The 27,617-nt window shown below is 41.1% G+C and overlaps 1 protein-coding gene across 1 annotated transcript in view; it reads left to right on the plus strand.

Annotated features, from left to right (window-relative positions):
- Positions 1-27,617, plus strand: part of GLDC (glycine decarboxylase) — a 106,529-nt gene that overhangs the window by 25,838 nt on the left and 53,074 nt on the right. The window contains exons 4-14 of the mRNA XM_007451457.1: positions 8,618-8,782; positions 13,003-13,080; positions 14,074-14,221; positions 14,918-15,114; positions 16,672-16,768; positions 22,061-22,166; positions 23,580-23,719; positions 24,319-24,399; positions 26,708-26,805; positions 27,316-27,400; positions 27,574-27,615. Coding sequence (XP_007451519.1) covers positions 8,618-8,782; positions 13,003-13,080; positions 14,074-14,221; positions 14,918-15,114; positions 16,672-16,768; positions 22,061-22,166; positions 23,580-23,719; positions 24,319-24,399; positions 26,708-26,805; positions 27,316-27,400; positions 27,574-27,615 — 1,237 coding nt within the window. The remainder of the gene's footprint in view (positions 1-8,617; positions 8,783-13,002; positions 13,081-14,073; positions 14,222-14,917; positions 15,115-16,671; positions 16,769-22,060; positions 22,167-23,579; positions 23,720-24,318; positions 24,400-26,707; positions 26,806-27,315; positions 27,401-27,573; positions 27,616-27,617) is intronic.

Below are 27,617 nucleotides of genomic sequence, written 5' to 3' on the forward strand. Positions count from 1 at the left end.
ATCTATCCACCTCATTACAAATAGCTCAATTTCGTTTCTTTTTATGGCTGAGTAATATTCCATTGTATATATGTGCCACATCTTCTTTATCCATTCATCCGACGGCGGGCACTTAGGTTGTTTCCATCTCCGGGCTATTGTAAATAGAGCTGCAATGAACATTTTGGTACATGACTCTTTCTGAATTCTGGTTTCCTCAGGGTATATACCTAGTAGTGGGATTGCTGGGTCATATGGTAGTTCTATTTGTAGTTTTTTAAGGAACCTCCATACTGTTCTCCATAGTGGCTGAACCAATTCACATTCCCACCAGCAGTGCAAGAGTGTTCCCTTTTCTCCACACCCTCTCCAGCATTTATTGTTTCTAGATTTTTTGATGATGGCCATTCTGACTGGTGTGAGATGATATCTCATTGTAGTTTTGATTTGCATTTCTCTAATGATTAATGATGTTGAGCATTCTTTCATGTGTTTGTTGGCAGTCTGTATATCTTCTTTGGAGAAATGTCTATTTAGGTCTTCTGCCCATTTTTGGATTGGGTTGTTTATTTTTTTGTTATTGAGCTGCATGAGCTGCCTGTAAATTTTAGAGATTAATCCTTTGTCAGTTGATTCATTTGCAAATATTTTCTCCCATTCTGAGGGCTGTCTTTTGGTCTTGTTTATGGTTTCCTTTGCTGTGCAAAAGCTTTGAAGTTTCATTAGGTCCCATTTGTTTATTTTTGTTTTTATCTCCATTACTCTAGGAGATGGGTCAAGAAGGATCTTGCTGTGATTTATGTCATAGAGTGTTCTGCCTATGTTTTCCTCTAAGAGTTTGATAGTTTCTGGCCTTACATTTAGGTCTTTAATCCATTTTGAGCTTATTTTTGTGTATGGTGTTAGGGAGTGATCTAATCTCATACTTTTACATGTACCTATCCAATTTTCCCAGCACCACTTATTGAAGAGGCTGTCCTTTCTCCACTGTATATTCCTGCCACCTTTATCAAAGATAAGGTGACCATATGTGCATGGGTTTATCTCTGGGCTTTCTATCCTATTCCATTGATCTATCTTTCTGTTTTTGTGCCAGTACCATACTGTCTTGATTACTGTAGCTTTGTAGTATAGTCTGAAGTCAGGCAGCCTGATTCCTCCAGCTCCATTTTTTGTTCTCAAGATTGCTTTGGCTATTCGGGGTCTTTTGTGTTTCCATACAAATTGTGAAATTTTTTGTTCTAGTTCTGTGAAAAATGCCAGTGGTAGTTTGATAGGGATTGCATTGAATCTATAGATTGCTTTGGGAAGTAGAGTCATTTTCACAATGTTGATTCTTCCAATCCAAGAACATGGTATATCTCTCCATCTGTTTGTATCATCTTTAATTTCTTTCATCAGTGTCTTATAATTTTCTGCATACAGGTCTTTTGTCTCCTTAGGTAGGTTTATTCCTAGATATTTTATTCTTTTTGTTGCAATGGTAAATGGGAGTGTTTTCTTGATTTCACTTTCAGATTTTTCATCATTAGTATATAGGAATGCCAGAGATTTCTGTGCATTAATTTTGTATCCTGCTACTTTACCAAATTCATTGATTAGCTCTAGTAGTTTTCTGGTAGCATCTTTAGGATTCTCTATGTATAGTATCATGTCATCTGCAAACAGTGACAGCTTTACTTCTTCTTTTCCGATTTGGATTCCTTTTATTTCCTTTTCTTCTCTGATTGCTGTGGCTAAAACTTCCAAAACTATGTTGAATAAGAGTGGTGAGAGTGGGCAACCTTGTCTTGTTCCTGACCTTAGTGGAAATGCTTTCAGTTTTTCGCCATTGAGGATGATGTTGGCTGTGGGCTTGTCATATACGGCCTTTATTATATTGAGGAAAGTTCCCTCTACACCTACTTTCTGCAGGGTTTTTATCATAAATGGGTGTTGAATTTTGTCAAAAGCTTTCTCTGCATCTATTGAGATGATCATATGGTTTTTCTCCTTCAATTTGTTAATATGGTTAATCACATTGATAGATTTGCGTATATTGAAGAATCCTTGCATTCCTGGAATAAACCCCACTTGATCATGGTGTATGATCCTTTTAATGTGCTGTTGGATTCTGTTTGCTAGTATTTTGTTGAGGATTTTTGCATCTATGTTCATCAGTGATATTGGCCTGTAGTTTTCTTTCTTTGTGACATCCTTGTCTGGTTTTGGTATCAAGGTGATGGTGGCCTCGTAGAATGAGTTTGGGAGTGTTCCTCCCTCTGCTATATTTTGGAAGAGTTTGAGAAGAATAGGTGTTAGCTCTTCTCTAAATGTTTGATAGAATTCGCCTGTGAAGCCATCTGGTCCTGGGCTTTTGTTTGTTGGAAGATTTTTAATCACAGTTTCAATTTCAGTGTTTGTGATTGGTCTGTTCATATTTTCTATTTCTTCCTGATTCAGTCTTGGCAGTTTGTGCATTTCTAAGAATTTGTCCATTTCTTCCAGATTGTCCATTTTATTGGCATAGAGTTGCTTGTAGTAATCCCTCATGATTTTTTGTATTTCTGCAGTGTCAGTTGTTACTTCTCCTTTTTCATTTCTGATTCTATTGATTTGAGTCTTCTCCCTTATTTTCTTGATGAGTCTGGCTAATGGTTTATCAATTTTGTTAATCTTCTCAAAGAACCAGCTTTTAGTTTTATTGATCTTTGCTATTGTTTCCTTCATTTCTTTTTCATTTATTTCTGATCTGATTTTTATGATTTCTTTCCTTCTGCTAACTCTGGGGTTTTTTTGTTCTTCTTTCTCTAATTGCTTGAGGTGCAAGGTTAGGTTGTTTATTCGAGATGTTTCCTGCTTCTTAAGGTGGGCTTGTATTGCTATAAACTTCCCTCTTAGAACTGCTTTTGCTGCATCCCATAGGTTTTGGGTCGTTGTATCTCCATTGTCATTTGTTTCTAGGTATTTTTTAATTTCCTCTTTGATTTCTTCAGTGATCACTTCGTTACTAAGTAGTGTATTGTTTAGCCTCCATGTGTTTGTATTTTTTACTGCTCTTTTCCTATAATTGATATCTAATCTCATGGCGTTGTGGTCGGAAAAGATACTTGATATAATTTCAATTTTCTTAAATTTACCAAGGCTTGATTTGTGACCCAAGATATGATCTATCCTGGAGAATGTTCCATGAGCACTTGAGAAAAATGTGTATTCTGTTGTTTTTGGATGGAGTGTCCTATAAATATCAATTAAGTCCATCCTGTTTAATGTATCATTTAAAGCTTGTGTTTCCTTATTTATTTTCATTTTGGATGATCTGTCCATTGGTGAAAGTGGGGTGTTGAAGTCCCCTACTATGAATGTGTTACTGTCGATTTCCCCTTTTATGGCTGCTAGTTTTTGCCTTATGTATTGAGGTGCTCCTATGTTGGGTGCATAAATATTTACAATTGTTATATCTTCTTCTTGGATCGATCCCTTAATCATTATGTAGTGTCCTTCTTTGTCTCTTCTGATAGTCCTTATTTTAAAGTCTATTTTGTCTGATATGAGAATTGCTACTCCAGCTTTCTTTTGGTTTCCATTTGCATGGAATATCTTTTTCCATCCCCTTACTTTCAGTCTGTATGTGTCTCTAGGTCTGAAGTGGGTCTCTTGTAGACAGCATATATATGGGTCTTGTTTTTGTATCCATTCAGCCAATCTGTGTCTTTTGGTGGGAGCATTTAGTCCATTTACATTTAAGGTAATTATCGATATGTATGTTCCTATTCCCATTTTCTAAATTGTTTTGGGTTCGTTATTATAGGACTTTTCCTTCTCTTGTGTTTTTGTCTAGAGAAGTTCCTTTAGCATTTGTTGTAAAGCTGGTTTGGTGGTGCTGAACTCTCTCAGCTTTTGCTTGTCTGTAAAGGTTTTAATTTCTCCATCAAATCTGAATGAGATCCTTGCTGGGTAGAGTAATCTTGGTTGCAGGTTTTTCTCCTTCATCACTTTCAGTATGTCCTGCCACTCCCTTCTGGCTTGTAGAGTTTCTGCTGAGAGATCAGCTGTTAACCTTATGGGGATTCCCTTGTGTGTTATTTGTTGTTTTTCCCTTGCTGCTTTTAATATGCTTTCTTTGTATTTAGTTTTTGACAGTTTGATTAATATGTGTCTTGGCGTATTTCTCCTTGAATTTATCCTGTATGGGACTCTCTGTGCTTCCTGGACTTGATTAACGATTTCCTTTCCCATATTAGGGAAGTTTTCAACTATAATCTCTTCAAATATTTTCTCAGTCCCTTTCTTTTTCTCTTCTTCTTCTGGAACCCCTATAATTCGAATGTTGGTGCGTTTAATGTTGTCCCAGAGGTCTCTGAGACTGTCCTCAGTTCTTTTCATTCTTTTTTCTTTATTCTGCTCTGCAGTAGTTATTTCCACTATTTTATCTTCCAGGTCACTTATCCGTTCTTCTGCCTCATTTATTCTGCTATTGATCCCATCTAGAGTATTTTTCATTTCATTTATTGTGTTGTTCATCATTGTCTGTTTCATCTTTATTTCTTCTAGGTCCTTGTTAACTGCTTCTTGCATTTTGTCCATTCTATTTCCAAGATTTTGGATCATCTTTACTATCATTATTCTGAACTCTTTTTCAGGTAGACTGCCTATTTCCTCTTCATTTGTTAGGTCTGGTGGGTTTTTATCCTGCTCCTTCATCTGCTGTGTGTTTTTCTGTCTTCTCATTTTGCTTATCTTACTGTGATTGGGTTCACCTTTTTGCAGGCTGCAAGTTCGTAGCTCCCGTTGTTTTTGATGTCTGTCTCCAGTGGCTAAGGTTGGTTCAGTGCGTTGTGTAGGCTTCCTGGTGGAGGGGACTAGTGGCTGTGTTGTGGTGTATGAGGCTAGATCTTGTCTCTCTAGTGGGCAGGTCCACGTCTGGTGGTGTGTTTTGGGGTGTCTGTGGACTTATTATGATTTTAGGCAGCCTCTCTGCTAGTGGGTGGGGTTGTGTTCCTGTTTTGCTATATGGTTGGCATAGGTTGTCCAGCACTGTAGCTTGCTGGTCGTTGAGCGAAGCTGGGTGCTGGTGTTGAGATGGAGATCTCTGGGAGATTTTCGCCGTTTGATATTATGTGGGGCTGGGAGGTCTCTTCTTGACGAGTGTTCTGAAGTTGGCTCTCCCACCTCAGAGGCAGAGTCCTGACTCCTGGCTGGAGCAGCAAGAGCCTTTCATCCACTCGGCTCAGAATAAAAGGGAGAGAAAGTAGAGAGAATTAGTATAAGTAGGAGGAAATAGGAAAGAAAGAAAGAAAGAAAGAAAGAGAGGAGGGAAGGAAGGAAGGAGGGAAGGAAGAAAGAAAGAAAGAAGAAAAGAAAGGAAGAAGGCAAGAAGGAAAGAAAGGAGGGAGGGAGGGAGGAGGGAAGGAAGGAAGGAATGAGGGAAGGAAGGAAAAAATACAGAAAGAAAGAAGATACAGTAAAATAAAATAAAGTATAATAAAGTTATTGAATTAAAAAAATAATTATTTAGAGGAAAAAAAAAAGGGAAGGATAGAACCTTAGGACAAATGGTGGAAGCAAAGTTATAGAGACAAAATCTTACATAGAAGCATACACATATACCCTCACAAAAAGAGGTAAAGTGGAAAAAATCATAAAACTTGCTCTCCAAGTCCACCTCCTCAATTTGGGACGATTCGTTGTCTCAAAAAGGGAAGGAAGGAAGGAAAGATAGAAAGAAGGTAAAGTATAACAGAGTTCTTTAAATTAAAATTAATTATTAAGAAAAAAATTAAAAAAAAAAATGGTCGGATAGAACGCTGGGACAAATGGTGGAAGCAAACCTATACAGACAAGATCTCACACAGAAGCATACACATACACATTCACAAAAAGAGGAAAAGGGGAAAAAATCATAGATCTTGCTCTAGAAGTCCGCCTCCTCAATTTGGGATGATTCGCTGTCTATTCATGTATTCCACAGAGGCAGGGTACATCAAATTGATTGTGTAGCTTTAATCCGCTGTTTCTGAGGCTGCTGGGAGAGATTTCCCTTTTTCTTCTTTGTTCTCACAGCTCACAGGGGCTCAGCTTTCGACTTGGCCCTGCCTCTGCGTGTAGGTCGCTGGAGGGCGTCTGCTTTTCACACGAGCCTCTCGGGCTGGTGAGCGCCGGTCGCTGCCGATCCTCTGTGCGGGAATCTCTCCGCTTTGCCCTCCGCGCCCCTGTTGCTGTGCTGTCCTCCGCGGCTCCGAAGCTCCCCGCTCCGCCTCCCGCAATCTCTGCCCGCGAAGGGGCTCCTAGTGTGTGGAGACCTTTCCTCCTTCACGGCTCCCTCCCACTGGTGCAGGTACCGTCCTTATCCTTTTGTCTCTGTTTATTCTTTTTTCTCTTGCCCTACCCAGGTACGTGGGGAGTTTCTTGCCTTTTGGGAGGTCTGAGGTCTCCTGCCAGCGTTCAGTAGGTGTTCTGTAGGAGTTGCTCCACGTGTAGATGTATTTCTGGTGTATCTGTGGGGAGGAAGGTGATCTCTGCGTCTTACTCCTCCGCCATCTTGGAAAGAGTCTTCAATCATTTTCCTTTTAATAGAGAGTTTGTTGCTCATTTTTCAACATTCTGTTCAGTGCCGTGATGAATTCTTTGGATGGGCTAGCTGATACATATGCATGCTTGTTTGTGTATGTGTGTGTATAAGTTTGTGTGTCTGTCCGTATGCCAAATAATGATTGTGAGTAAAATGAAAATTTCATGTTAGCCGGGCTATCTAAGCATATGTCTTTGTGGTGGCAGACTGTGCTCTGTATGAAGATCTTATCTGATCTGAGGTCACAGTGGCCCCTTGCCTGTGCCTTTTGTGTGCCATTTCTGCTTAGATTCCCTTTCTACTTAGTCTACATTATGTATTGTGTGCTTCATTTATTCCAGTTCACCACCCGCTTAGAATTTGGCTAACTGATTTACAGTTGCTAAGCCAGGCTGTTCAAGGAATTAATTGAAGCAAAAACATACTCTGCTGTACAAACACACACACACACACACACACACACAACTATACCAATGAAAGTTTCAGGGAAATTATTTCAAAGTCTTGACATTGTACTGCTTGGTAAGGCAATCTCCCCCACTCTATTCCCCCTCAAAGGTAAGAAGACATTGATTTCAAAGCCTTCAGAAAAGAAAAAAGAAAAAAAAAGTGGAAATATCCTGAACGTGATTACCAGATCAGGAGAGAAAGGAAAAGGGGTTGAAAAAAAATTATTTTTCCTAATACTCTTCAGGCTTGGAAGAACGAAAACAATAGAGATATGAAACAACGTTACTCTCATGTGTGAGCATAGACCCCAATCTGACACACTTTCGTAGTACAGTAATGGATTCTTGGTGAAAAGATAGCAGCTCTTTCCAAGTCCTCAGCCACCCTCTGTCCTCTTATTTTATTTTCTTTAAAATATTTATCACTCTGAAAGATCTTATGTATTTTTTATCTCTTTTTCCCCACTACAATATATTTTCCTTGAGATCAGGGACTGTTACCCATCTTGCTTATGATGTACCACCAGAACTTATCATAGTTTTTGGCACTTAGTAGGCATGCAGTAAATATTTGTAGGATGAGTGAATGAATGAAGGGATGAAAAAGTGATGAAGTCACTAAGTGGGTTAACTCTCATACCTAAAGACACATTTTTGGCTAATAACTGGAGGATTTAAAGGTTAGAATTCATGTCTATGCTGCCTTCTAACCATTAGTATTCTTGAATTTTGATAGGTATGGAGTTTACTTCCATAGACGTTTTTTTTCCTTCTTTCTTTAGCGGTACGCGGGCCTCTCACTGTTGTGGCCTCTCCCGTTGCAGAGCACAGGCTCCGGACGCGCAGGCTCAGCGGCCATGGCTCACAGGCCCAGCCGCTCCGCGGCATGTGAGATCTTCCCGGACCGGGGCACGAACCCGTGTCCCCTGCATCGGCAGGCGGACTCTCAACCACTGCGCCACCAGGGAAGCCCCATAGACTTTTAATAAGTGGATAGTGACAATTCTTTTGTTTTTTTTGGCTGTGCCACGCGTCTTGTGGGATCCTAGTTCCCTGACCAGGGATTGAACCCGGGTCCTTGGCAGTGAAAGTGCAGAATCCCAACCACTGGACCACCGGGGAATTCCCGACACTTCTTAAATAGACCTTTATTAATTTTTTAGGAGCACATAGAACTTCTGGTCAGTATAAACAAAGCTCCTCTCCCCCAAAACCAAAAGTTTTGAGTATTAGGTATTAGATTCTTGGATACTTTTCTATTGTGAACCATGGTTGCGGTGAGCTTTTTTTTTTTTTTAATTCTGTTTATAATACCATAGGCAGTCTCAAGTTGATTTTAAGAGCCAACTTACAATACAGCATACTTATGATAAGATCATTAAAATAGAAATGTAAGATTAAGTAATTTAGAGGGATAGAAAAGTAAGTACTGATTATCCCCAAAGGATAATATTGTTACTGTGATTTAATGCTGAGCTTCCTTACAAAAGACAAAAAGGAAGCTTATTGTTGTATTATATGATTCTCAAGAGAGGCAAACTTAATTTTCAGATACTGAATTCTAAAATGAAGGTATTTCACGAGCTTTTTCTGAATAGTGGATTCACAGTTTGGACATAGTGTTTTGGGTCCCTTACAGGATCACCCAGTATACTCCGTACCAGCCAGAGGTATCTCAGGGGAGACTGGAGAGTTTACTCAATTACCAGACCATGGTGTGTGACATCACAGGCATGGACATGGCTAATGCATCCCTGCTGGATGAGGCCACCGCGGCTGCAGAGGCAATGCAGCTCTGCCACAGGTGAGAGGCCCAGCATGAGATTCCCTCAGGGGGAGGGACATCTTCCAGTCTCACAACTGCTGTGCAGGCGGGGGTTTCCCTGCCCCGGTCAGTGCCCAGTGACTTTGTCCCTCTTTTCCTCTCTCTCTCTCTTTCTCTTCCCCACCCCCTCTTTCTGTCTATCACACACACACACATTTGTGTCTATGAGATACGTTGTATCAGTATCATTATAGCAGTTAGTTGAGGTAACAAACATATGTGAAATATAGTACATTTAAAAAGCCACTGCTGTTTATCGTTTAACATTATGTAAGAAAGACATTTTGCTCTTCACATACATAATGTTAAGTTCAGGGATGTTACAGCAACTCCGAGATAGTATCAAGGACCAATGCACCTCTCTCTTTGCCATCGTTAGTGCGAGGCTTTCATCCTGTAGACTGAAGAAAAACATACAACCTAAAAGTTGCAAGTTAAGTTTTATTTGGGGACCTTACTAAGGATGAGAGCCCCGGAGACAGTCTCTCACACAGCTCTGAGGAACTGCTCTGAAGAGGTCAGGGAGGAGCCAGAACATGTAGGAGGTTTTTGCTGGGAAAAAAACCATGCAGTCAAACATCAAAAGATTACTGCTAATCACAAAGAACAGACATGTTAATGTTAGTATGTCTGGTTAATGTTAGTGCTTTTCAGTATATGGGAAGATGCAAGAGTTTGGGCTCATTGAAATTATTCCTTAGAAATGCATCTTAACTGTCTTGGGCCAGTCTCCAAAGCAAATAACACTTCCTGTTTTTCTCCATCCTGAATTCCTCTCAGGGTGCACCATCAGTGGGCAGCTGCAGTGGCTAATGACTTGATCCTTGTAGAACTGGGATGGCGGGCAACATTTTTTGTTTACTGCAATGGCAGACAACAGTCCCATCCACAGCCCTCCTGGTCACAAGATGACTGCTGGAGCTCTAGCCATGACGCCTGCATTCAGGAAGAAGTAAAGGGTACTTCTAGCGAAATAAGCTCTCTTTAAATAGTGTTTTGGAAGCCTCCACTCAACAATTTACTTATGCTTCATTGACCACCCCTACCTACAGGTGACCTGTGGAAATGCAGTTTTTTTCAGATGGGCACATTGCTGCCCCCTACATATTGGGGTTCTGTTACTATGGGTGACAGGGAGAATGGATATTGGGTAGGAACTAGCAATCTGCAATATAATATGTAAATAAGTATCACCCTCTTTTATGAAGAATATTCTTCTCAGGTTGTATTTAATGTTTTATAGCTTTTCTTTTTCTATTTAACAATATTTTGTGAACATTTCCCCATTTCTTTAGTCAGCTTTCTAAACTGTGGCTTTTATTGGCTACATAGCAATATTCATTTGCATGGAAGTACCATAATTTATATAACCTCACCTCTATTGTTATACATTGTTTGTTCCCATTTTTCACTGTTATTAATGGTATTTTTGTGCATCTGTAGGATAGATCTTTGTCTGAAGTTCTGATTATTTCCTGAGGATGCATTTCTAGAAGTAGAATTGCTGGGTCATGGTTAACTTTGGTTAATATTTAGTTAATAATCTTTCTTCAGCTCCTCACCTTCTTTTATTCTTTGGCTCGAGAATACATTAGAGTTTACCTTCCTTCCAGGTAGAATTCTCATGTAGATGGTCATCTGGTAGGGAAATCTGCCCACATTGATGATGTGTCTGTCTGAGGTTTTGGGGGGCTGGCCCTAGTGGACTGACTGGGTTGACTGCAGTGGCTAATGGCTTGATCCTTGTGGAACTGGCGGGCAACATTATTTGTTTACACTCTGAATGCCCATGTAAGTCTCTTTCTTGGCTTCCACAGACTTGAGGGGTGGTTAAATTGATTCTGGTACCAATTCCAGTCAGGGAGGGGGGTTCCTCTCACACCTGAAAACAAACGAACAAACATCTGCTGGTGTCTGAGAATTCAACTCAATCCTGACACCATCTACCTGGAGATAGCATCAGATTCCACAGGTTAAGGGCTCAGTTTTATAAAACTGCGCCCCACCTCTCCGCCCCTGCCCTACTTCAGCTGCAAGTCGCAAGCCCAGGTTGTTGTGTGTGCCTCTGATCAACTGGCTATAGATTGGGGTTCCAACAATCCCCTCCAACTCAGGGTGCCATTCTCAAGTACAGGTTGTTACCTGTATTCAATCGACTGGAATTTTCATGACCCCCTCCTCAGAGCAGCGCACAGAACTCAGAGAAACATTTTACTTACTAGAACCAGTTTATTATCAAATGATATAACTCAGGAACAGCCAGCCAGACAGAAGGGATGCATAGGGCTGGGTATGTTGAAAGGGCTCAGAGCTTCCATGCTCCCTCAGAGATCCCCATTCTTCCCAAATTTCTTCATGTTCACCAGTCCAGAAACTCTCCAAATCCTACCCTTTGGGTTTTTTATGGAGGCTTCATTACACAGACACGATTGATTAAATCTTGGCCATTGGCAATTGGTTCAGCCTCCAGCCCCTCTTCCTTCCCTGGAGCTCAGGGTGTAGAACTGAAAGTTCCAACCCTCTAATTACACGGTTGGCTCCTTTAGCAACCAGCCCTCATTCCTCTGTGGGATGCAAAAGTCACCTCATTAACATTAAAAATGACACCTTGATCACTTTTCACACTTAGAAAATTCCAGTGGTTTTGGGAGCTGTGAGCCAGGAACTGTGGACAAAGACCAAATATATATGAGAAATATATCTTGGTCATCTGAATGATCAAATATTTATCTCCTATAAATCGCAATGTTGCAGTTGTGAACCTCAAACTCACTGGGCAGATATGGAGACATCTAAGTTCCAGGCCCTTCTGCTTCCCAAGCAGTCCCAGGGGTGGGTTCAGGCTCTTCTTCCTGTCATCTTAGGGACAGCGGGGAAAAGAATGCCCTTCCTAGTCTAAGCTTTTCACTCCTTTTCACCTTCTCTCTTCCTCATCCACCTTCTCGCTGCTCTCCCATCCCCCACCTCCATCCCCTTTTTCTGAGTAAAAGCTTTCATCTCACGCGCAGGCTCAGCGGCCATGGCTCACGGGCCACTCCCCGGGCACGGCACGAACCCGTGTCCCCTGCATTATCCCCTGCATCGTCCCCTGCATCGGCAGGCGGACTCTCAACCACTGTGCCACCAGCGAAGCCCAGAAGCTGAGACCTTTGCAGTTAGTGGGTCAGGGGTTCTCTCCTGAACTTAAAAGAGTCACTGGGCTACGCACACTCTGCAAGTGCTGGATTTGCTTCCTCTCTCTTAATTCTCATACCTTACATCCTGCATTTAATTTTACCCTTGAGAAGCAGCCTTGTGTTTCTTATCTTTAGGAAATGTTTTCTTCAATAGCAGTGTTTTTGTTTCCATCTGAAGTCATTTAGGCTTAGATAGCTCTTCTCTCCAGAGTTATTTAGATACAGACTTTGAAGAGCTTTGTGCGTTGGACAGTTAATTTTGTATCTCCCAACTCTACCTACTCTATTGAATTTATGCTTATTATAAGAATAATACCTGTTCATAGTGGAAAATTTCAAATAGTAGAGAAGGGTATAATGACAAGTAAAACCTTGCTGTTTCTCAGTCGCATTCCATTGAGAAACTTGCTGTTAACTGGTCATGTGGATCTTTCTTTTTATGCAATATACTTGTATCCTCCACTCATTTCTTTTTACCCAGATGCACTTGTGATACACAAAATGTTATGCATCCCCATCAGTTTTGTTTCCTGAAACTATGGACTGTTAGAGAACTTCCTGAATTTGGGTCTTAGACCCAACGCAGTTCCTTCCATAGCTGTGTGGCACCTGCACGTATCACAACCTATCTGAGTTCTTCTCTGCTTCCTTTGAATGAGGACACTCGGTTTAGATAATCTGTAAATGCTCCTTTGGCAATAAACTTCTCAGATGATTTTATCTAGAAGACTTAGTTTTTTGTTCCTACTCGCACCTAATCACTACCCTTTTCTTTCTTTTTCCTCATAGTACATTTTTAAAAATTTAAACCAGTTTAAGATTGATTTTGCTAAATGGGGTTAGAATGGGAATTGGATTTCAGTGAAATTCTAATTAGGAAATATCACTATTAGTTATTAATGACTCATTATTTTTTATCCTATGCTCAGACTTTCCTTAAGTACCATCTTTGCTTTGCATTCTTAGAAGATACTCTGATTTCTTTAATGTTCATGTTCGAATTGTGATTTTTCTTTTCAACAGACACAACAAGAGGAGGAAGTTTTTTGTTGACCCTCGTTGCCACTCACAGACAATAGCTGTCGTCCAGACTCGAGCCAAGTAATTAATTTTATTTGTATTTTGAACTCAGGGATAATATTATGCTCATCTCTGCTGTTTCTTCCTCTAATTTCCAAACTGACTGGAGTTGAACCTGGTTTAAGCTGGGGTTATTGAATTTTACTTTCCCTCCCACTTTCTTCCCATGACCTCACTGGTAAGTAAGATGTGTCAGAATTCAGGAAAAAATACACAGTGGGTTTGGTCGCCTTTGCTTTATATTTTACAAAAAGAACACATTGTTTTGTGTTCTTTTTTGAAAAAAGAAAATTAAGAATATTAAAATAGTTTCAACAGTGTTTTGAAAAGTTTGAAAAGCACAGGGTGAAAATGGAACTCTCACACAACTGTTATGATTTTGTATATATTCCTGCAAACATGGCCCATAGGGAATCCACACAATACCTAGTTTAGTATGATGTAGATAAAAGCATATTATATTTTTTAAGTGCTGTAATCAGATAAAACAAACACAGCACAACTACCACATGTGAGTGTGTTTATTTGCTTTCTCCTTGTAAAAGCCTTTCCCCCGATCCCATACCATCATTCCTTCAGAAGTGGTTTTCTGACATATGATAGGAATTAGATAGTTTCAGGAACCTAAGGAAGGTCTTCTTCCTTGTCTTACTGAGGCTTTCCATTCACCTAAGACCTATCCAAGGTCAAAGTGGCAGTGGCTGTGTAGTTACAGGTAGTGGTTGTTTAGCCCCAGGAAGGCATGTTTCTGCTCTTGTCTCAGGCACAGGTTCTGACAGGAAAGTGGGAGGGGAGGTGCTAACAGTGGCTGCAGGTGAGTTGGTGTGAAGCACAGTTACCACTGAAGGGCTGGGTGTGGGATGGGGGTGTGTGCGTGTTGGGATAGGGTAGGGGGTGGGGGCACTGAGGAAGGACACAGAATACGCATGCTCTGTCGTGGAAAAGAAACTGTAGATGATTTGACTTTCCCTGTAAACCAAAAGCATGGTGGTTCTTTGTCTTCTGTCCTTTCAGGTATGCTGGAGTCCTCATTGAGCTGAAGTTACCCCATGAAATGGACTTCAGTGGAAAAGATGTCAGTGGAGCGCTGTTCCAGTACCCAGACACCGAGGGGAAGGTGGAAGACTTCACAGAGCTTGTGGAGAGAGCCCATCAGGCTGGGGTAGGCAAACCTCTCCTTGTGGGGGGTCCATGGAGGCGTGTCTCAATTTTGAATTATTATTGTTACTCTTTTTAGCATGATTTTTAAAAAAAATTTATTTGTTTAATTTCTTTTTGGCTGTGTTGGGGCTTTGTTGCTGCGCGCGGGCTTTCTCTAGTTGTGGCGAGCGGGAGCTACTCTTTGTTGCGGTGCAAGGGCTTCTCACTGCGGTCACTTCTCTTCTGCAGAGCACAGGCTCTAGGCGCGCGGGCTTCAGTCGTTGTGGCTCGCCGGCTCTAGAGCACAGGCTCAGTAGCTGTGGTGCACGGGCTTAGCTGCTCTGCAGCATGTGGGATCTTCCTGGACCAGGGCTGAACCCATGTCCCCTGCATTGGCAGGTGGATTCTTAACCACTGCACCACCAGGGAAGCCCTATTATTGTTACTCATTTTGGTGTGCTTTAATTTCCACACCTTTATCACTTGGTAAGGTAAAACTGCCTCCTTCCAACCTCCTTTTTTCAAGTTTGTTTTCTTCACTGGTTCCTGGCACATAGTAGGCACTCAGTAAATATTTTAAATGAATGAATGAGTAAATAAATTTCACAGGATACAAACCAACTCTGCCAGTCTGCCTATAATGGAGATAATTTGCTGTCCTTCCACTGGTCTCAGGGAAGGTCACAACCTTGTCCGTTTTCTCTTGTTTCCTTTCTAGAGCTTGGCCTGCTGTGCTACTGACCTTCTAGCTCTGTGTATCCTGAGGCCTCCCGGAGAATTTGGGGTGGACGTTGCCCTGGGCAGCTCACAGAGATTTGGGGTGCCTCTGGGCTATGGCGGACCACATGCAGCCTTTTTTGCTGTCAGAGAAAGTTTGGTGAGGATGATGCCTGGAAGAATGGTGGGGGTAACAAGGTAAAGCAGCTCATGTTTCTTCCCTTTTATTGTGGTTATGGTTTTCCCTGCTCCTTCTCTTGATCACAAAAGTTGTTGATTTCTCTTTGAATTTAACTGGGCCATTTTGGGTCGAATTTAACTGGGCCATTTTGGGTCGATTAAGGAAATGTAAACATAGAGTCAGAAGAGAGAATGTATTTGGGATATGAATGTTTGGGGTATCAATGCCCTACCTACTCCCCAATCCCATCCCAACACACACACACACACACACACACACACACACACACACACACACACACACACACACACACACACACACACACACACACACAACCACCACACCATTATCCCATACCTGGCCCTTCTCAAATGCCATGTACCTCTTCTCGAATGCCATGAATTTGTGCATATTTGGAAAAGTATGTTTACAATTTATAGCATATTTGTATTGAAGTCATAGAAATGAATTTTAGATTGATGAAAGTCTTGAGAGACTGAATATTTTAAGTGTGTTTTATATCTAACTAGTTTATTTCTCAAAAGTATTAACATGCCACATGGCTATGTAAAGACAAGTGCAATAAGAGATTACCATGCACACATTGGGCGTGACCTACATTATTTCCTAGAGGCCTGCCCGTTGGCCATTTGAGTAATTTCCAAATGTACTTCCTTGAGTGCTTCTCATTGATGAAAATCCTTGGGTTGAGAATTGAGATGAATGCCATGATTATTACTGTGGAACTTTAGCATATTGTTTTTGACCTTTCATAAAGCTGGGCTATTAATGTAAGTGAAGAGTCTGAATTAGTGAATGATGTGCTGGTGATGAGAAGTTCTGAAATACTTTCACTTTGTCACATAACAGCAAAAGGCACTTTGCTTTTTAATGTAAAAAATAATAGTTTCTTTAAGTATTCTTACATTACATTTTCTTTCAATGATGTCTCTTCACCAGATGAGATGAGACAGAGGGTTTTCTAATATAAAAGAGTTTCCTATATCAGTTATCATCTTCTGATTTTTGTATTGACCTTCTTACCTTTCTGGAAAGTGGACCGGAGAGTTTGATGAAATAAAGCCTAAGATTGCTGAATCTTTGTGATTATCTAGATTTTTAATTGTATTAAGAAAGGAGAAATTTTATTAGAGACAAGTGTTAGGTTGTTAACATCCTTTATTTATAGCCATATAGTTGCTTTAGATTTCTAGTGTAGAAATTCTCTTTTCCTTTGTCGGGTATTTCCCTTTTCTCTGAGTCTGCCCAGAAGCTCAGAGTGAAGTTTAATCCTCAATCACCATCATTTTATTAGGCTGGTGATTCCTGGAAAATTTTCTTTTAAAGTTCCCAGCTTATCGTATATATCTCAGTGCCTCAAATCCTCAAAGTACAAACTGAAAATTAACAGTCCCCTTTAGAAGAAGATGGTTTGGAAATTTTCTTTATGGCCTTGCACCTAAGTAACTTTGCTGAAGTCACTTAAAGGTGGGAAGGAAAGAAGCAGTTCTGTTTATGGCAACTCCTGGTGCTATGATGATCTGTACTAACCAGATGTTTTATTCTTGGTCCAGAGATGCCAGTGGAAAAGAAGTGTATCGTCTTGCTCTTCAAACCAGGGAGCAGCACATCCGGAGAGACAAGGCTACCAGCAACATCTGTACAGCTCAGGTAGATCACATACCTGACCTGCTCACTGAATGTCTTACAGTCTACAGCAATGACCTACTTGTTCATTTACTGAGTTGTTGCTTCATTCATCCACTGAGCAGTGTGCACACCAAAAATGTCAAGATCTTGTTGGTAGAGAAGCCTTGTGGTCTTGTCAGAACGCCAATACAATGTATTTTACTGTGGTTCCATGTATGCACACCCTTCACCTGTTAGGGTCTCTGGCATTCTTGGCCACAGGGCAGGTCCATTATGGGTGGTGACTGGGGCACCTCCTCTTAGAGCTGAGATGGAGGCCCTCCAGGTTAGTGTGAGGAAGGCAAGGTGAAGGTGCTTGAGGTGACTGTACTGAGGGGATAGTCCAGATTGGCCAGCCGGTGGTGGCCATGGGATACTCTTACTGGGAACTCATGAGAGACATTTCTGAAATGTATGGAATAAAAGAGGAGGAGTTACCTGAACGTTGCCCAAGGTCTCAGGTTAGAGGGAGCAGTGTTTTCTGACATCCAGCCAGTTCCTAGGATCAGGTGGAGGACCACTCCTGAGCATATAATCCATTCTTGGTTCTCTTCCATTCGGGGTCAGGGAAAGGGAGAGATCTCACAGATACCCCAGTAGGCAGTGCAGTGTTCTTCCTCTCAGAGCATTGGCTCACAGCACCACCGCCAGCTTTTAGAAAGCCTCTCCAGGGAGGGAGTAGATGATAAGGTCTTACAGTTTGCTCCATATCCATTGGTGGTTGAAATAGTTTCCTCAGTTGGTTTTCCTGTATTATTTTTTTTGTCTCAGGGAGGTGGCTGCTTTTCAGGGAAGAGCTCCTCTAGTATTGCAGGAAGGAGCCAGTTGTCACAAGCTTGTCCTCTGTTGACAGCAAATTGATCTTTATGTGATGCCTTTACTTTCTGTAGTTTACCCTTCATTTGTTGAATTCCCTGCTTACATATCTTCCCTTCCTCTGCTGCTTTCTGCTCATGTTCTTCCAGAATGTGTCTTTCTGATCATAAGTGCGCTAAGGGCTTTCTGCTTCAAGGTTTGAATTAATTTTCCAGGTTGACTTGGGCATTCTACAATGAGCAAAAGTTACATTCCTACTTCTTTTTTCCTTCCAGTTCATGGATAGCTGATATTTCATTATTTAACTTGGATCATAAGAGGTCTCTGTTTTTCAGCAATGAATAACATGTTTGCCCTAGAGATAGTCATACCCTGTCTTCCCTGATTTTCACTTTCTTTTTCTGGAGATTTTCTGACTCTCCATTGTCTATTTCATCTCATGTGTTTCTTCTCATAACTGGTTGCATGAAACAATTGCTTGTGACGCCAGTGTCATTTTCTTTGTAGGCCTATAATTATTCTCTTTTGTTCGGAGATGACTGATATTTTTTAAGCTGTTCCTTGACCACTCTATGTCATTACTCCAGCCTTCTTCTTGTAGCACCTCTTCCACGTTCTTCTCAAGGCTGCCCCATTCCTCTTGAGTGTTGTAGGGTCCACACTGGACTTCTCTTAGTTTTGCATCACTGATGGTGCAGAACTTTTTTTTTTTAATCTCTGAAAATGCATTACTGAATTCTTTAAAGAAAATCTTTCTGTAAACTTGTGACATTTCTACAGGTGTCTGAATTTGCATCGTATCTTCTTCTTTATATTCTCTTATTTCTCAACTTCCACCATAAGCTTTCATTAGCTTTTTCTAAAGTCCAGGGGTATTGATGTATAATTTACATTTCATTAGCTCGCTTATTGAGATTTAACTCTCCATATAATTCACCCATTTAAAGTACCCCGTTCAGTGGTTGATAGTATTTTCACAAGGTTGTGTAACCATCACCAGCATTTCATTTCTGGATATTTTTATCACCCCTAAAAGAAACTTGTTCCCATTAAGCAGTCACTTGCTATCCTTATCCCCTTCCTTCAGCCCCTGGTGACCTCTTGTCTCCTTTCTGTCTCTATGGATTTGCCTATTCTGGATATTTCATATAAATGAGATCATACAATATGTGGCCTTTTGTGCCTAGTTTCTTTCATTTGAGGTAAAGTTTTCAAGGTTCGTCCACGTTGTAGAATTGGGAAGGAAAAAAGAAATTTTCGTCTAACCTTCTAGGTTCCTCTAGCTGGTCTAAGAATTAAATTGATATGAGACAGATTAACAGGAGAAAATGACATTTTATACATATATACAGGATCCCCACATATATGAGAGGCTCAGAGACCCCACATACATGAGAGGTTAAAGGACAGAAAAGTAAATAAGGTTATACATGTCATCCTGGGCTAAGGAATAGGATAGGGGCCAGGTGCTTCCAAGCATGGGAGGGCCATTCACTGGATGATAAGAAGAACAAGATGTTTGGTAATTAGTTGTTTGTTCTGCCGTATAGATGGGACCACTTAGATAAAATTTATCTTTGGTAATAACTCCTTTTCTGGGAAAAATCTTCAATTTAAATTCTTCTGGGCAGTTAAGGGAGGAGCAGTAGTTTCTCTTGAGCCCAGAAGGTCCCCATTGCCTGAACTCAAAATAATCCACAGCTAAAGTGGCAGATCTTAGGGAGGCCTGTTTGGAACCCCTACAGTATCATGAATCAAAACTTCATTCTTTTTTATGGCTAAAGAATATCCCATTGTATGGATACATCATATTTTGTTAATCCATTCATCAATTGATGGGCATTTAGGTTGCTTCCATTTTGGGGTACTTTGAATAAGGCTGCTATGCACATTTGTGTATAAGTTTTTGTGGGGACATATATTTTCAGTTCTCTTGGGTATATTCCTAGAAATAGAATTTCTGGGTCATTGGTAACTCTATGTTGAACTATTTGAGGAACTTCCAGACTCTTTTCTGAAGTGGCTGCACCATTTTACATTCCCCCCACCAATATATGAGGGTTGTAATTTCTCCACATTTTCACCTGTACTTGTTATTGTTCCTCTTTTTGGTTATAGCTGTCCTAGTGGGTATGAAGTGATATCTCACTGTGGGATTGATTTGCAATTACCTAATAACTAATGATTTTGAGCATCCTTTCATGATTCACTTCTTTTTTTTAAATAAGTTTATTTATTTTATTTATTTATTTTTGGCTGCATTGGGTCTTCATTGCTGCATGCGGGCTTTCTCTAGTTGCAGCGAGCAGGGGCTACTCTTGACTGCGGCACACGGGCTTTTCATTGTGGTGGCTTCTCTTGTTGCGGAGCACGGGCTCTAGGTGTGTGGGCTTCAGTAGTTGTGGCACATGGGCTCAGTAGTTGTGGCTTGCGGACTCTAGAGTGTGGGCTCAGTAGTTGTGGTGCACGGGCTTGTGGGATCTTCCTGGACCAGGGCTCAAACTCGTGTCCCCTGCATTGGCAGGCGGATTCTTAGCCACTGCGCCACCAGGGAAGTCCCCATGATTCACTTTTGATTAAGTATCCTAATTATGTTGTTTGTCAGATTATCAAAGAAATTTGAATCTTCTTGGTCTGTCTGTTTCTCTGAACTTCCTTTGATATTCTAATGCCTTACCAAGATTTCTAAAAGTGACTTCATACTTTTCATTAATTTGTTGGTCAGTTGGTTGATACAGTCTCCTGTTTGTAGAAAGAATAATCTCTAGTTTAAAAAGTGACATGAACCAACCTCCACAAGGCTTCTGTGATGGGAGGCTTCCAGAGCATTCTGTGAACATCAAGCCTGAGTTTTGATTCCCAGGCAGCATAGCCATGAGCCATGATACACTATATTATGGATGTTTTACTTCAGACATGCCCTCTCCATAGCTATAATGTGTTGTGGTTCTTCTGTATTTATTTCTAATTGTTATGCAGAGTCCACAAGAGTGTCTGTACCCTCTCTGGCACTTGGTCCAAGAAAGTCTACTGCTGTGTTCTCTGATGTCTTCTTTTCCTCATTTTCTTTATTGACTCCGATTTCACTTTCTGGCATTTTTGCAGTGACCCCAGAGAGATTCCTTCTAACAGCCTCACAGAGGAAATGTGTACCTAACAAAATAGATCGGATATTGAACATCATCCAACTTTAAAGCACTGTGTTTCTCAGCTGAGTAGTGTTTCTGTTCTGTAATGTGCCCCTTCCCACCTTGGGATGATTGAACGTGAAGGTGGACCTTGAACTGCTGACCTAGTACATTAGGACAAAAGTCACTTTAGTGGGACTGGAAACTCATAGAAACCATGGTGCTGGACCAGTGAGATGGGAGGGGCTGTGGGAGAATTGAATGGACTAAGCAGGTGAGGAGTCTGAGATTAGAGTTTGGGTCAGTTACCTAGGGTGATATTGCATGGTTAGAGGCTGCTGGTTGGTAGGATCTAGGGTGGAAAAGCAGGTGAGGGATAGGGCGAGAGAGAGGAGAGACAGGAGGTGGCCCTCCATGATTTTCCCACACATTGGCCCTCATTTTGGTTTCTGAGCCTTGCCATCCTCTTTTTATCCTCCTCCCTGACCCAAGATGCCATGACAGTGGTCCCTTCCTTGCTCCCTATGCTGAATTCCATCCCTGAGTCTCTGAGAGATTCTAGTGCCATTCTTTCCTATTCTCTGTCACACTAGGATACACACTTCCCTGTAAATATTTTTGTGAAACTTCAGTCAGTGGTCAGGAAGAGATATCTTTACCTGAGAAAGTGACCTTACTGTCAGCAGGGAATAAGCCAGTAGGTTTTGGTTTTCCCTTCCTAATATATCTCCTGCCAACTCATTTTGGTTTTATTCCCCTGCGTCCTGCATTTTCATCTTTGGTGGTTCTTTGCATAGATTCACCATTCACCTCTTGGTTGGCTGAAATTCAGTTTCTAGTGCTTTATTTAAGGCTTCAAGAGAATTATACTCCCTGAGTTCTTGTGTGTTTGAACATTTTTCTTTTATCCTTGAAGAACTGTATTATTGAGCATAAAATTCTTAGATCTCACTGTTTTCCCCTGAGGTCTTTGTTGTTCCACTATCTTCCAACATTAAATATTGCATTTCCATGTCTGATGACAGCCTGATCTTCCCCTTTATGGGATGATTATGTTGCATGGATGGAGCGCCTTACTAATGGTCACATTCAAAGGTTTAGTATAGTGACGCTAGGGTGTCTTGGATGCTGTATTTACCCCTCAGATGGTTGGGCAGTTTATAAATGGTCTCCAGCTATCATAGAGAAGGCATGGAGTCTGATCATTTTGCTTTGTACCTGCTTTTAGTTTTGGCATCTCAAGTCAGAACAACAGTCCCTCCCACTAATCATCATCTTCCTGATATCACATTGTTGAACATGATTCTTTAAAAGCTCTTTGTCGTTTTAGGCTCTCTTGGCGAATATGGCTGCAATGTTTGCAATCTACCATGGGTCCCATGGGCTGGAACATATTGCTAGGAGGGTACATAATGCCACTTTGATTTTGTCTGAAGGTGAGTCCGTTTTCTGTTTTAAAACTTGTGGTTGTAACAAGACTGATACATGTGAGTAAATAAAATTGAAAACTCACTGCATGTCTAATACTACATGCAAAATTAAAAGTCAAATAAAAACCTAGGAATAATATTTTCAACATCTATGACAGACTGAGTGTTAATATATTTAATATAGTGAGCTCTTCCTCAGTCCCCCCACCCCATACACAAGAAGAATGAACACCCTGAGAGAAAACTGGACAAAGGACATTAAATGTAATTTTAAAAGAAAGTATACAAATGAACATATATAATTTCAACCTCACTATTAATCAAAGAAATGTAAATTGAAAGAAAAAAATAGTGTTTCTCTCATTACATTGGCAGAGATTAAAAAGAATCCTGATATTGGTATGACTTTTATGAAGGCACTTAAGCAATCTGTGTCAAAAGCTTTTAAAATGCGCTTAACAATTTGATACAGAAATTCTAGGAATGTATCTAAAGGAAATAATCAGATAACGATGTAAAGGGTATGCATTGAAACATTATTTACAACAGCACAATCTTGGAAACAGCTTAAACGTCCAATAATAAGTAATTAGTTAAATTATGGTACATAATTTAAGTTTGAATATTATATAGCCATTAAAAATAATGATAGGGGTTTTGATCTGTAGAAAAGCAAAATCTTCATGATACATTAAATTTTTTAAAAAAGGGTAAAGAAGTATATGTACGTGATATATTACACACACACACACACACACACACACACACACACACACACACACACACACACACACACACACACACACACACACACACACCCTTCTAGAGGAATCTATACCAAGAAGTAACCACTAGTTATTTCTGGATGGTGATTATGGTGATTTTTTTCTCCATTTTTATATGTATTTCACAACTTTCTGTAGCATAATAATAAACATTTACCTTTTAAAAAAAATAATATATTTATTTATTTATTTTTGGCTGTGTTGGGTCTTCGTTGCTGCACGCAGGCTTTCTCTAGTTGCGGCGAGCAGGGGCTACTCTTTGCTGCGATGCACAGGCTTCTCATTGCGGTTGCTTTTCTTGTTCTGGAGCACGGGCTCTAGGTGCATGGGCTTCAGCAGTTGTGGCTTGCAGGCTCTAGAGCGCAGGCTCAGTAGTTGTGGTGCATGGGCTTAGTTGCCCCGTGGCATGTGGGATCATCTCGGACCAGGGCTCGAACCCGTATCCCCTGCACTGGCAGGCGGATTCTTAACCACTGTGCCACCAGGGAAGTCCTACTTTTTTTAAAAAAAGCACCGACCAAAACACTGGGTACGAACAGACCGTAGTAGGATTTACCTCTTTACTTCTGTCAGGTGTCAGTGGCAGAGGGTCTGGTTTCTACTTAGAGACTGGTGGCTATCCTGTCTTATCTAGGTCTCAAGAGAGCAGGACACCAACTCCAGCATGACTTGTTCTTTGACACTTTGAAGATTCAGTGTGGCTGCTCAGTGAAGGAGGTCTTGGGCAGGGCTGCTCAGCGGCAAATAAATATTCGGCTGTTTGAGGATCTCACAGTAAGTCAGACTTTCAGTTTTGTTTGTTTGTTGTACAAATTCTATAAATTTTTATGACTTTTTTCGTTAAAATTTCTCTTTATTTAAAAAACAAATCAGTATTGGACCTTTGGGCACAACTTCTTTGTAAACAATTTTCATTTCCAGTTTGGAACATTGTGGCCTTTTAAATGATAATCCATTGTCAGCTTTCCTTAAGATGTTGTGTTTTCATATATGGGACTCTTAGTCACATATTTTGCTCATAATACTCCTTCGTTCACAGTATGACTGTTCAAGGTAAAGGCTATGATAAGTGATATGATAAGGTAAGTTAAGGGAAGAAAAAAGTGAGCGTATCTAGTACCAAAAGGAGTGCCCTACAGCCATCTGGACTCTTTTAGAGTCCAGAAGTGGCTGTAAAACTCTCAATCTTTTAACGTTTGGGACTGGTCCAGCCTACTTTGCCCAAGGGCCAACTTGGACATAATGATACCCTGTTATTTTAGAACAACTGAGACTTTTGTCCAGCACTTTCTCCCCTTTGACCTCTCTTGGAGTTTCTGCACTGATCTTGGCGTTTAGAGCTGATGTTTTCCCTTTCATTTTCATTTCTATAGCTTGGTATTTCTCTTGATGAAACAGTCAATGAAAAAGATCTGGATGACTTGTTGTGGATATTCGGCTGTGAGTCATCTGCAGTAAGTAAATCAAAATTCACATTCCTCATAATGACTATTTGAGGAGGTGTCACAGATGGCTTTGCTTCTTGTGGGCCTGAGTGTGAGGGTGAGGGGGAGAAGGAATGACATTAGGTGGCCTGCGTTAAAATTATGCCACCGATTGTCCCTTGCTACTGTGACTGCTGATAGTTAGAGGTCACTGCCATGGGCCCTAGCCAGGACTGAGCTGCAAGGCTAGTTGGAAGGATTGTTAATGGTGTTTAATTGAAACTATTCCTAATACAAAGATTCATGGCATTGGCATCTTGGTTATGTTGATTCTGGGAAAACTGACCTGATATGTGCCGGGTCTTATGCTGTGCCCTGAGGCTAGTGGTAAATCAGACATACTTCCCGCCCTTTTGGAGCTTATAGTCTAATGAGGACCCAAACAGGCACAAGACTGCAATCCAGATGATGTCCTATGATGGGCACTGTCCAGAGATGTTCTCTGAGCACAGAGTGGAGGGGGCTTCTCACCAACACTTGGAAGAAACTGTCCTAAGCTGAGACCTGAGAGATGAGTAGGAGCTATCCAGACACAGTTGAGAAGAAGCAGGATGGGGCCAGAGGTGTTCCAGACACTGGGAAAAGCAGCCACAAAGGCTAGGAGGAGAGAGGTTATATGAGAACTAGAAACAGTTCAGTAAGACTGAGTTGGCTTCTAAAATGATGAAATAGCAGGGACATGTGAGCAGGAGAGTCTGTGGGATGGAAGAGAGACGTCACCTACCTAGACCTGTGGCAAGGTGTTCATCACAGCACTCTACAAGGCCTGGAGCATAGGAGCCACTTAATAAATATCTGTTAAATGAGTCAATGAAAGGAAACAGAAATAGGTTCCGGAGTGCTGATCAGTGCTGTCCTGGTTGTCTGAGTCCTCTTTGAGAGATGACTTCAGTATCAGATAACAAATGTAAATCGTCAAAAAAGTATTATACTGTTCTCTTTTAATCTTTAATTAATAAATAAGACTGAATAATATCTTCCCTGTAGAACTCTGCGGTAAATTTAATCACAGGTATTTGTTCCATGCATTTGAAGAATATTTACAGGGCAACCACTGAGGGCTCTCAGCAGAATGAGGAACAAGCCATGTATTTCATTATATATTCTGGATATTAAATGCTTATCAGATATATGATTTGCAAATATTTCCCCCCATTCTGTGGGTTATCTGTTAATTCTCTTGATGGTGTCCCTTTTTTTAATTTAAAAAAATTTTTTGATAGTGTCCCTTAATGCACAAAAGTGCACTGTATTTTTTCTTGTGTTGCTCATGCTTTTGGTGTCATATTTAAGACACCATTGCCAAATCCAAGGTCATGCAGATTTGCCCCTATACTTTCTTCTAAGAGTTTTAGCTTGTAAATTTAGGTCCTTAATCCATTTAAAAAAATATATATATATTTATTTATTTATTTTTGGCTGCATTGGGTCTTCGTTGCTGCATGCGGGCTTTCTCTAGTTGCAGCGAGCAGGGGCTGCTCTTCGTTGCGGTGCGCGGGCTTCTCATTGTGGTGGCTTCTCTTGTTGTGGAGCACAGGCTCTAGGCCCGAGAGGGCTTCCATAGTTGTGGCACATGGGCTCAGTAGTTGTGGCGCACGGGCTTAGTTGCTCCGCGGCATGTGGGATCTTCCCGGACCAGGGCTCGAACCCGTGTCCCCTGCATTGGCAGGCGGATTCTTAACCACTGCGCCACCAAGGAAGCCCCCTTAATCCATTTTGAATTAGTTTTTGTATATTCTATAAGATAAGGATCCAACTTCATTCTTTTGCTTGTGTATATCAAGTTTTCTCAGTACCATTGTTGAAGAGACTGTCCTTTCTCGCACTGAATGGTCTTGGCACTTGTGTTTTATTAGAATTGTTCTCCAAGATAAAAGAGCAATGTCAAGTGAGAATCTTTACGTGAGTGTTATGGTCATCACTTTTTAGATAGCCCTTTAAAATAGTTTACTGGTACTTGCTTCATTATTCAAGGAACATGCAGGGGATGTCAACTTTTTTTCTTTGGCAGTAAAAATTGTTCACTTTTCTTTGCTCACTGTGGCTAAGTTCCACAGAACTTAAAAACAGTGTTTTGGAGAATTGCCACAATGCGTGACCCCTGACAGCTGTCACTGCACTGTGCCAGATATCCCTGGGGTGGGTGGTCAGGGAGGTGGGAGGTTGGATGGTAGGGAATTTCTGGTGCTCTGTCAGAATACACGCTGAATGGAAGCTTCTTCACATGTGGTTCCAGGCATGCTTCCTGCCCTTCAGTTTCTGTGGTCTCTCCATGCAGGAGCTGGTTGCTGAAAGCATGGGTGAGGAACAGAGAGGTATTCTAGGGACTGCCTTCAAGAGAACTAGTCCATTCCTCACACATCAGGTGTTCAACAGGTTTGTGTAGTTTGTGTGACTTGTACATTGTGTGCTGTGGCTTGGGAGCATGGTAAAGAGTGGCTTCTACTATGGCATTCTGACCATGACATGGCCTGGTTTATTGTGGCTCAGCCTGACTCACTACTAAATCCCAATTCTAACCTGGGCGAAGCACACCTTATTTCCTGGTGGCTGTGCTCCCTTGACACTATAACCCCAAATTCTACTCTCAAGAAGATGGGAGTTTTGATGCATAGCTGCCAGGCTGAACATCATACCCAGGAACTCAACATCCTCTTCTTTCCAACTCTTCCTCTCAGGCCCACAGGCAGCTTCTTGTCCTAGAGCATCCTCTGAGCTTCATGGGGGGTACACGCCCTTCCCTCTGATGCTTTGTTGGCATGTTGTCCATGGCCTAATTTGATCTGTATGTTGAAGGTAGATCTCAGGGTGTCTTACCTTTTAGAAGGATGTGAATGGGCTCTTACCTAACTATATTGGCCTAAACCATGTGTTTTATGTTCACAGCTATCACTCAGAAACAAATATTGTCCGATATATGAAGAGACTGGAAAACAAAGACATTTCCCTTGTTCATAGCATGATTCCGCTGGTAATTATTGCCTTTATTTCCACTTCCCACCCCACCCTGAACCCACCTCTTTGGGTCACATCTAATATGCTGCAAGAGGGATGAATGGGTGACCATTCGGGGAGATGGGAGGGCCGATCAGATAGACCATAGGATGTCACTAACGTAATACACTTTGGCTGTGCTTCTTAAAGGGGTCCTGTACCATGAAGCTCAACAGTTCATCTGAACTCACAGT

Source organism: Lipotes vexillifer, unplaced genomic scaffold (genome assembly GCF_000442215.2).
Source record: "Lipotes vexillifer unplaced genomic scaffold, Lipotes_vexillifer_v1.1 scaffold260, whole genome shotgun sequence".
Classification (NCBI taxonomy): Eukaryota; Metazoa; Chordata; class Mammalia; order Artiodactyla; family Lipotidae; genus Lipotes; species Lipotes vexillifer.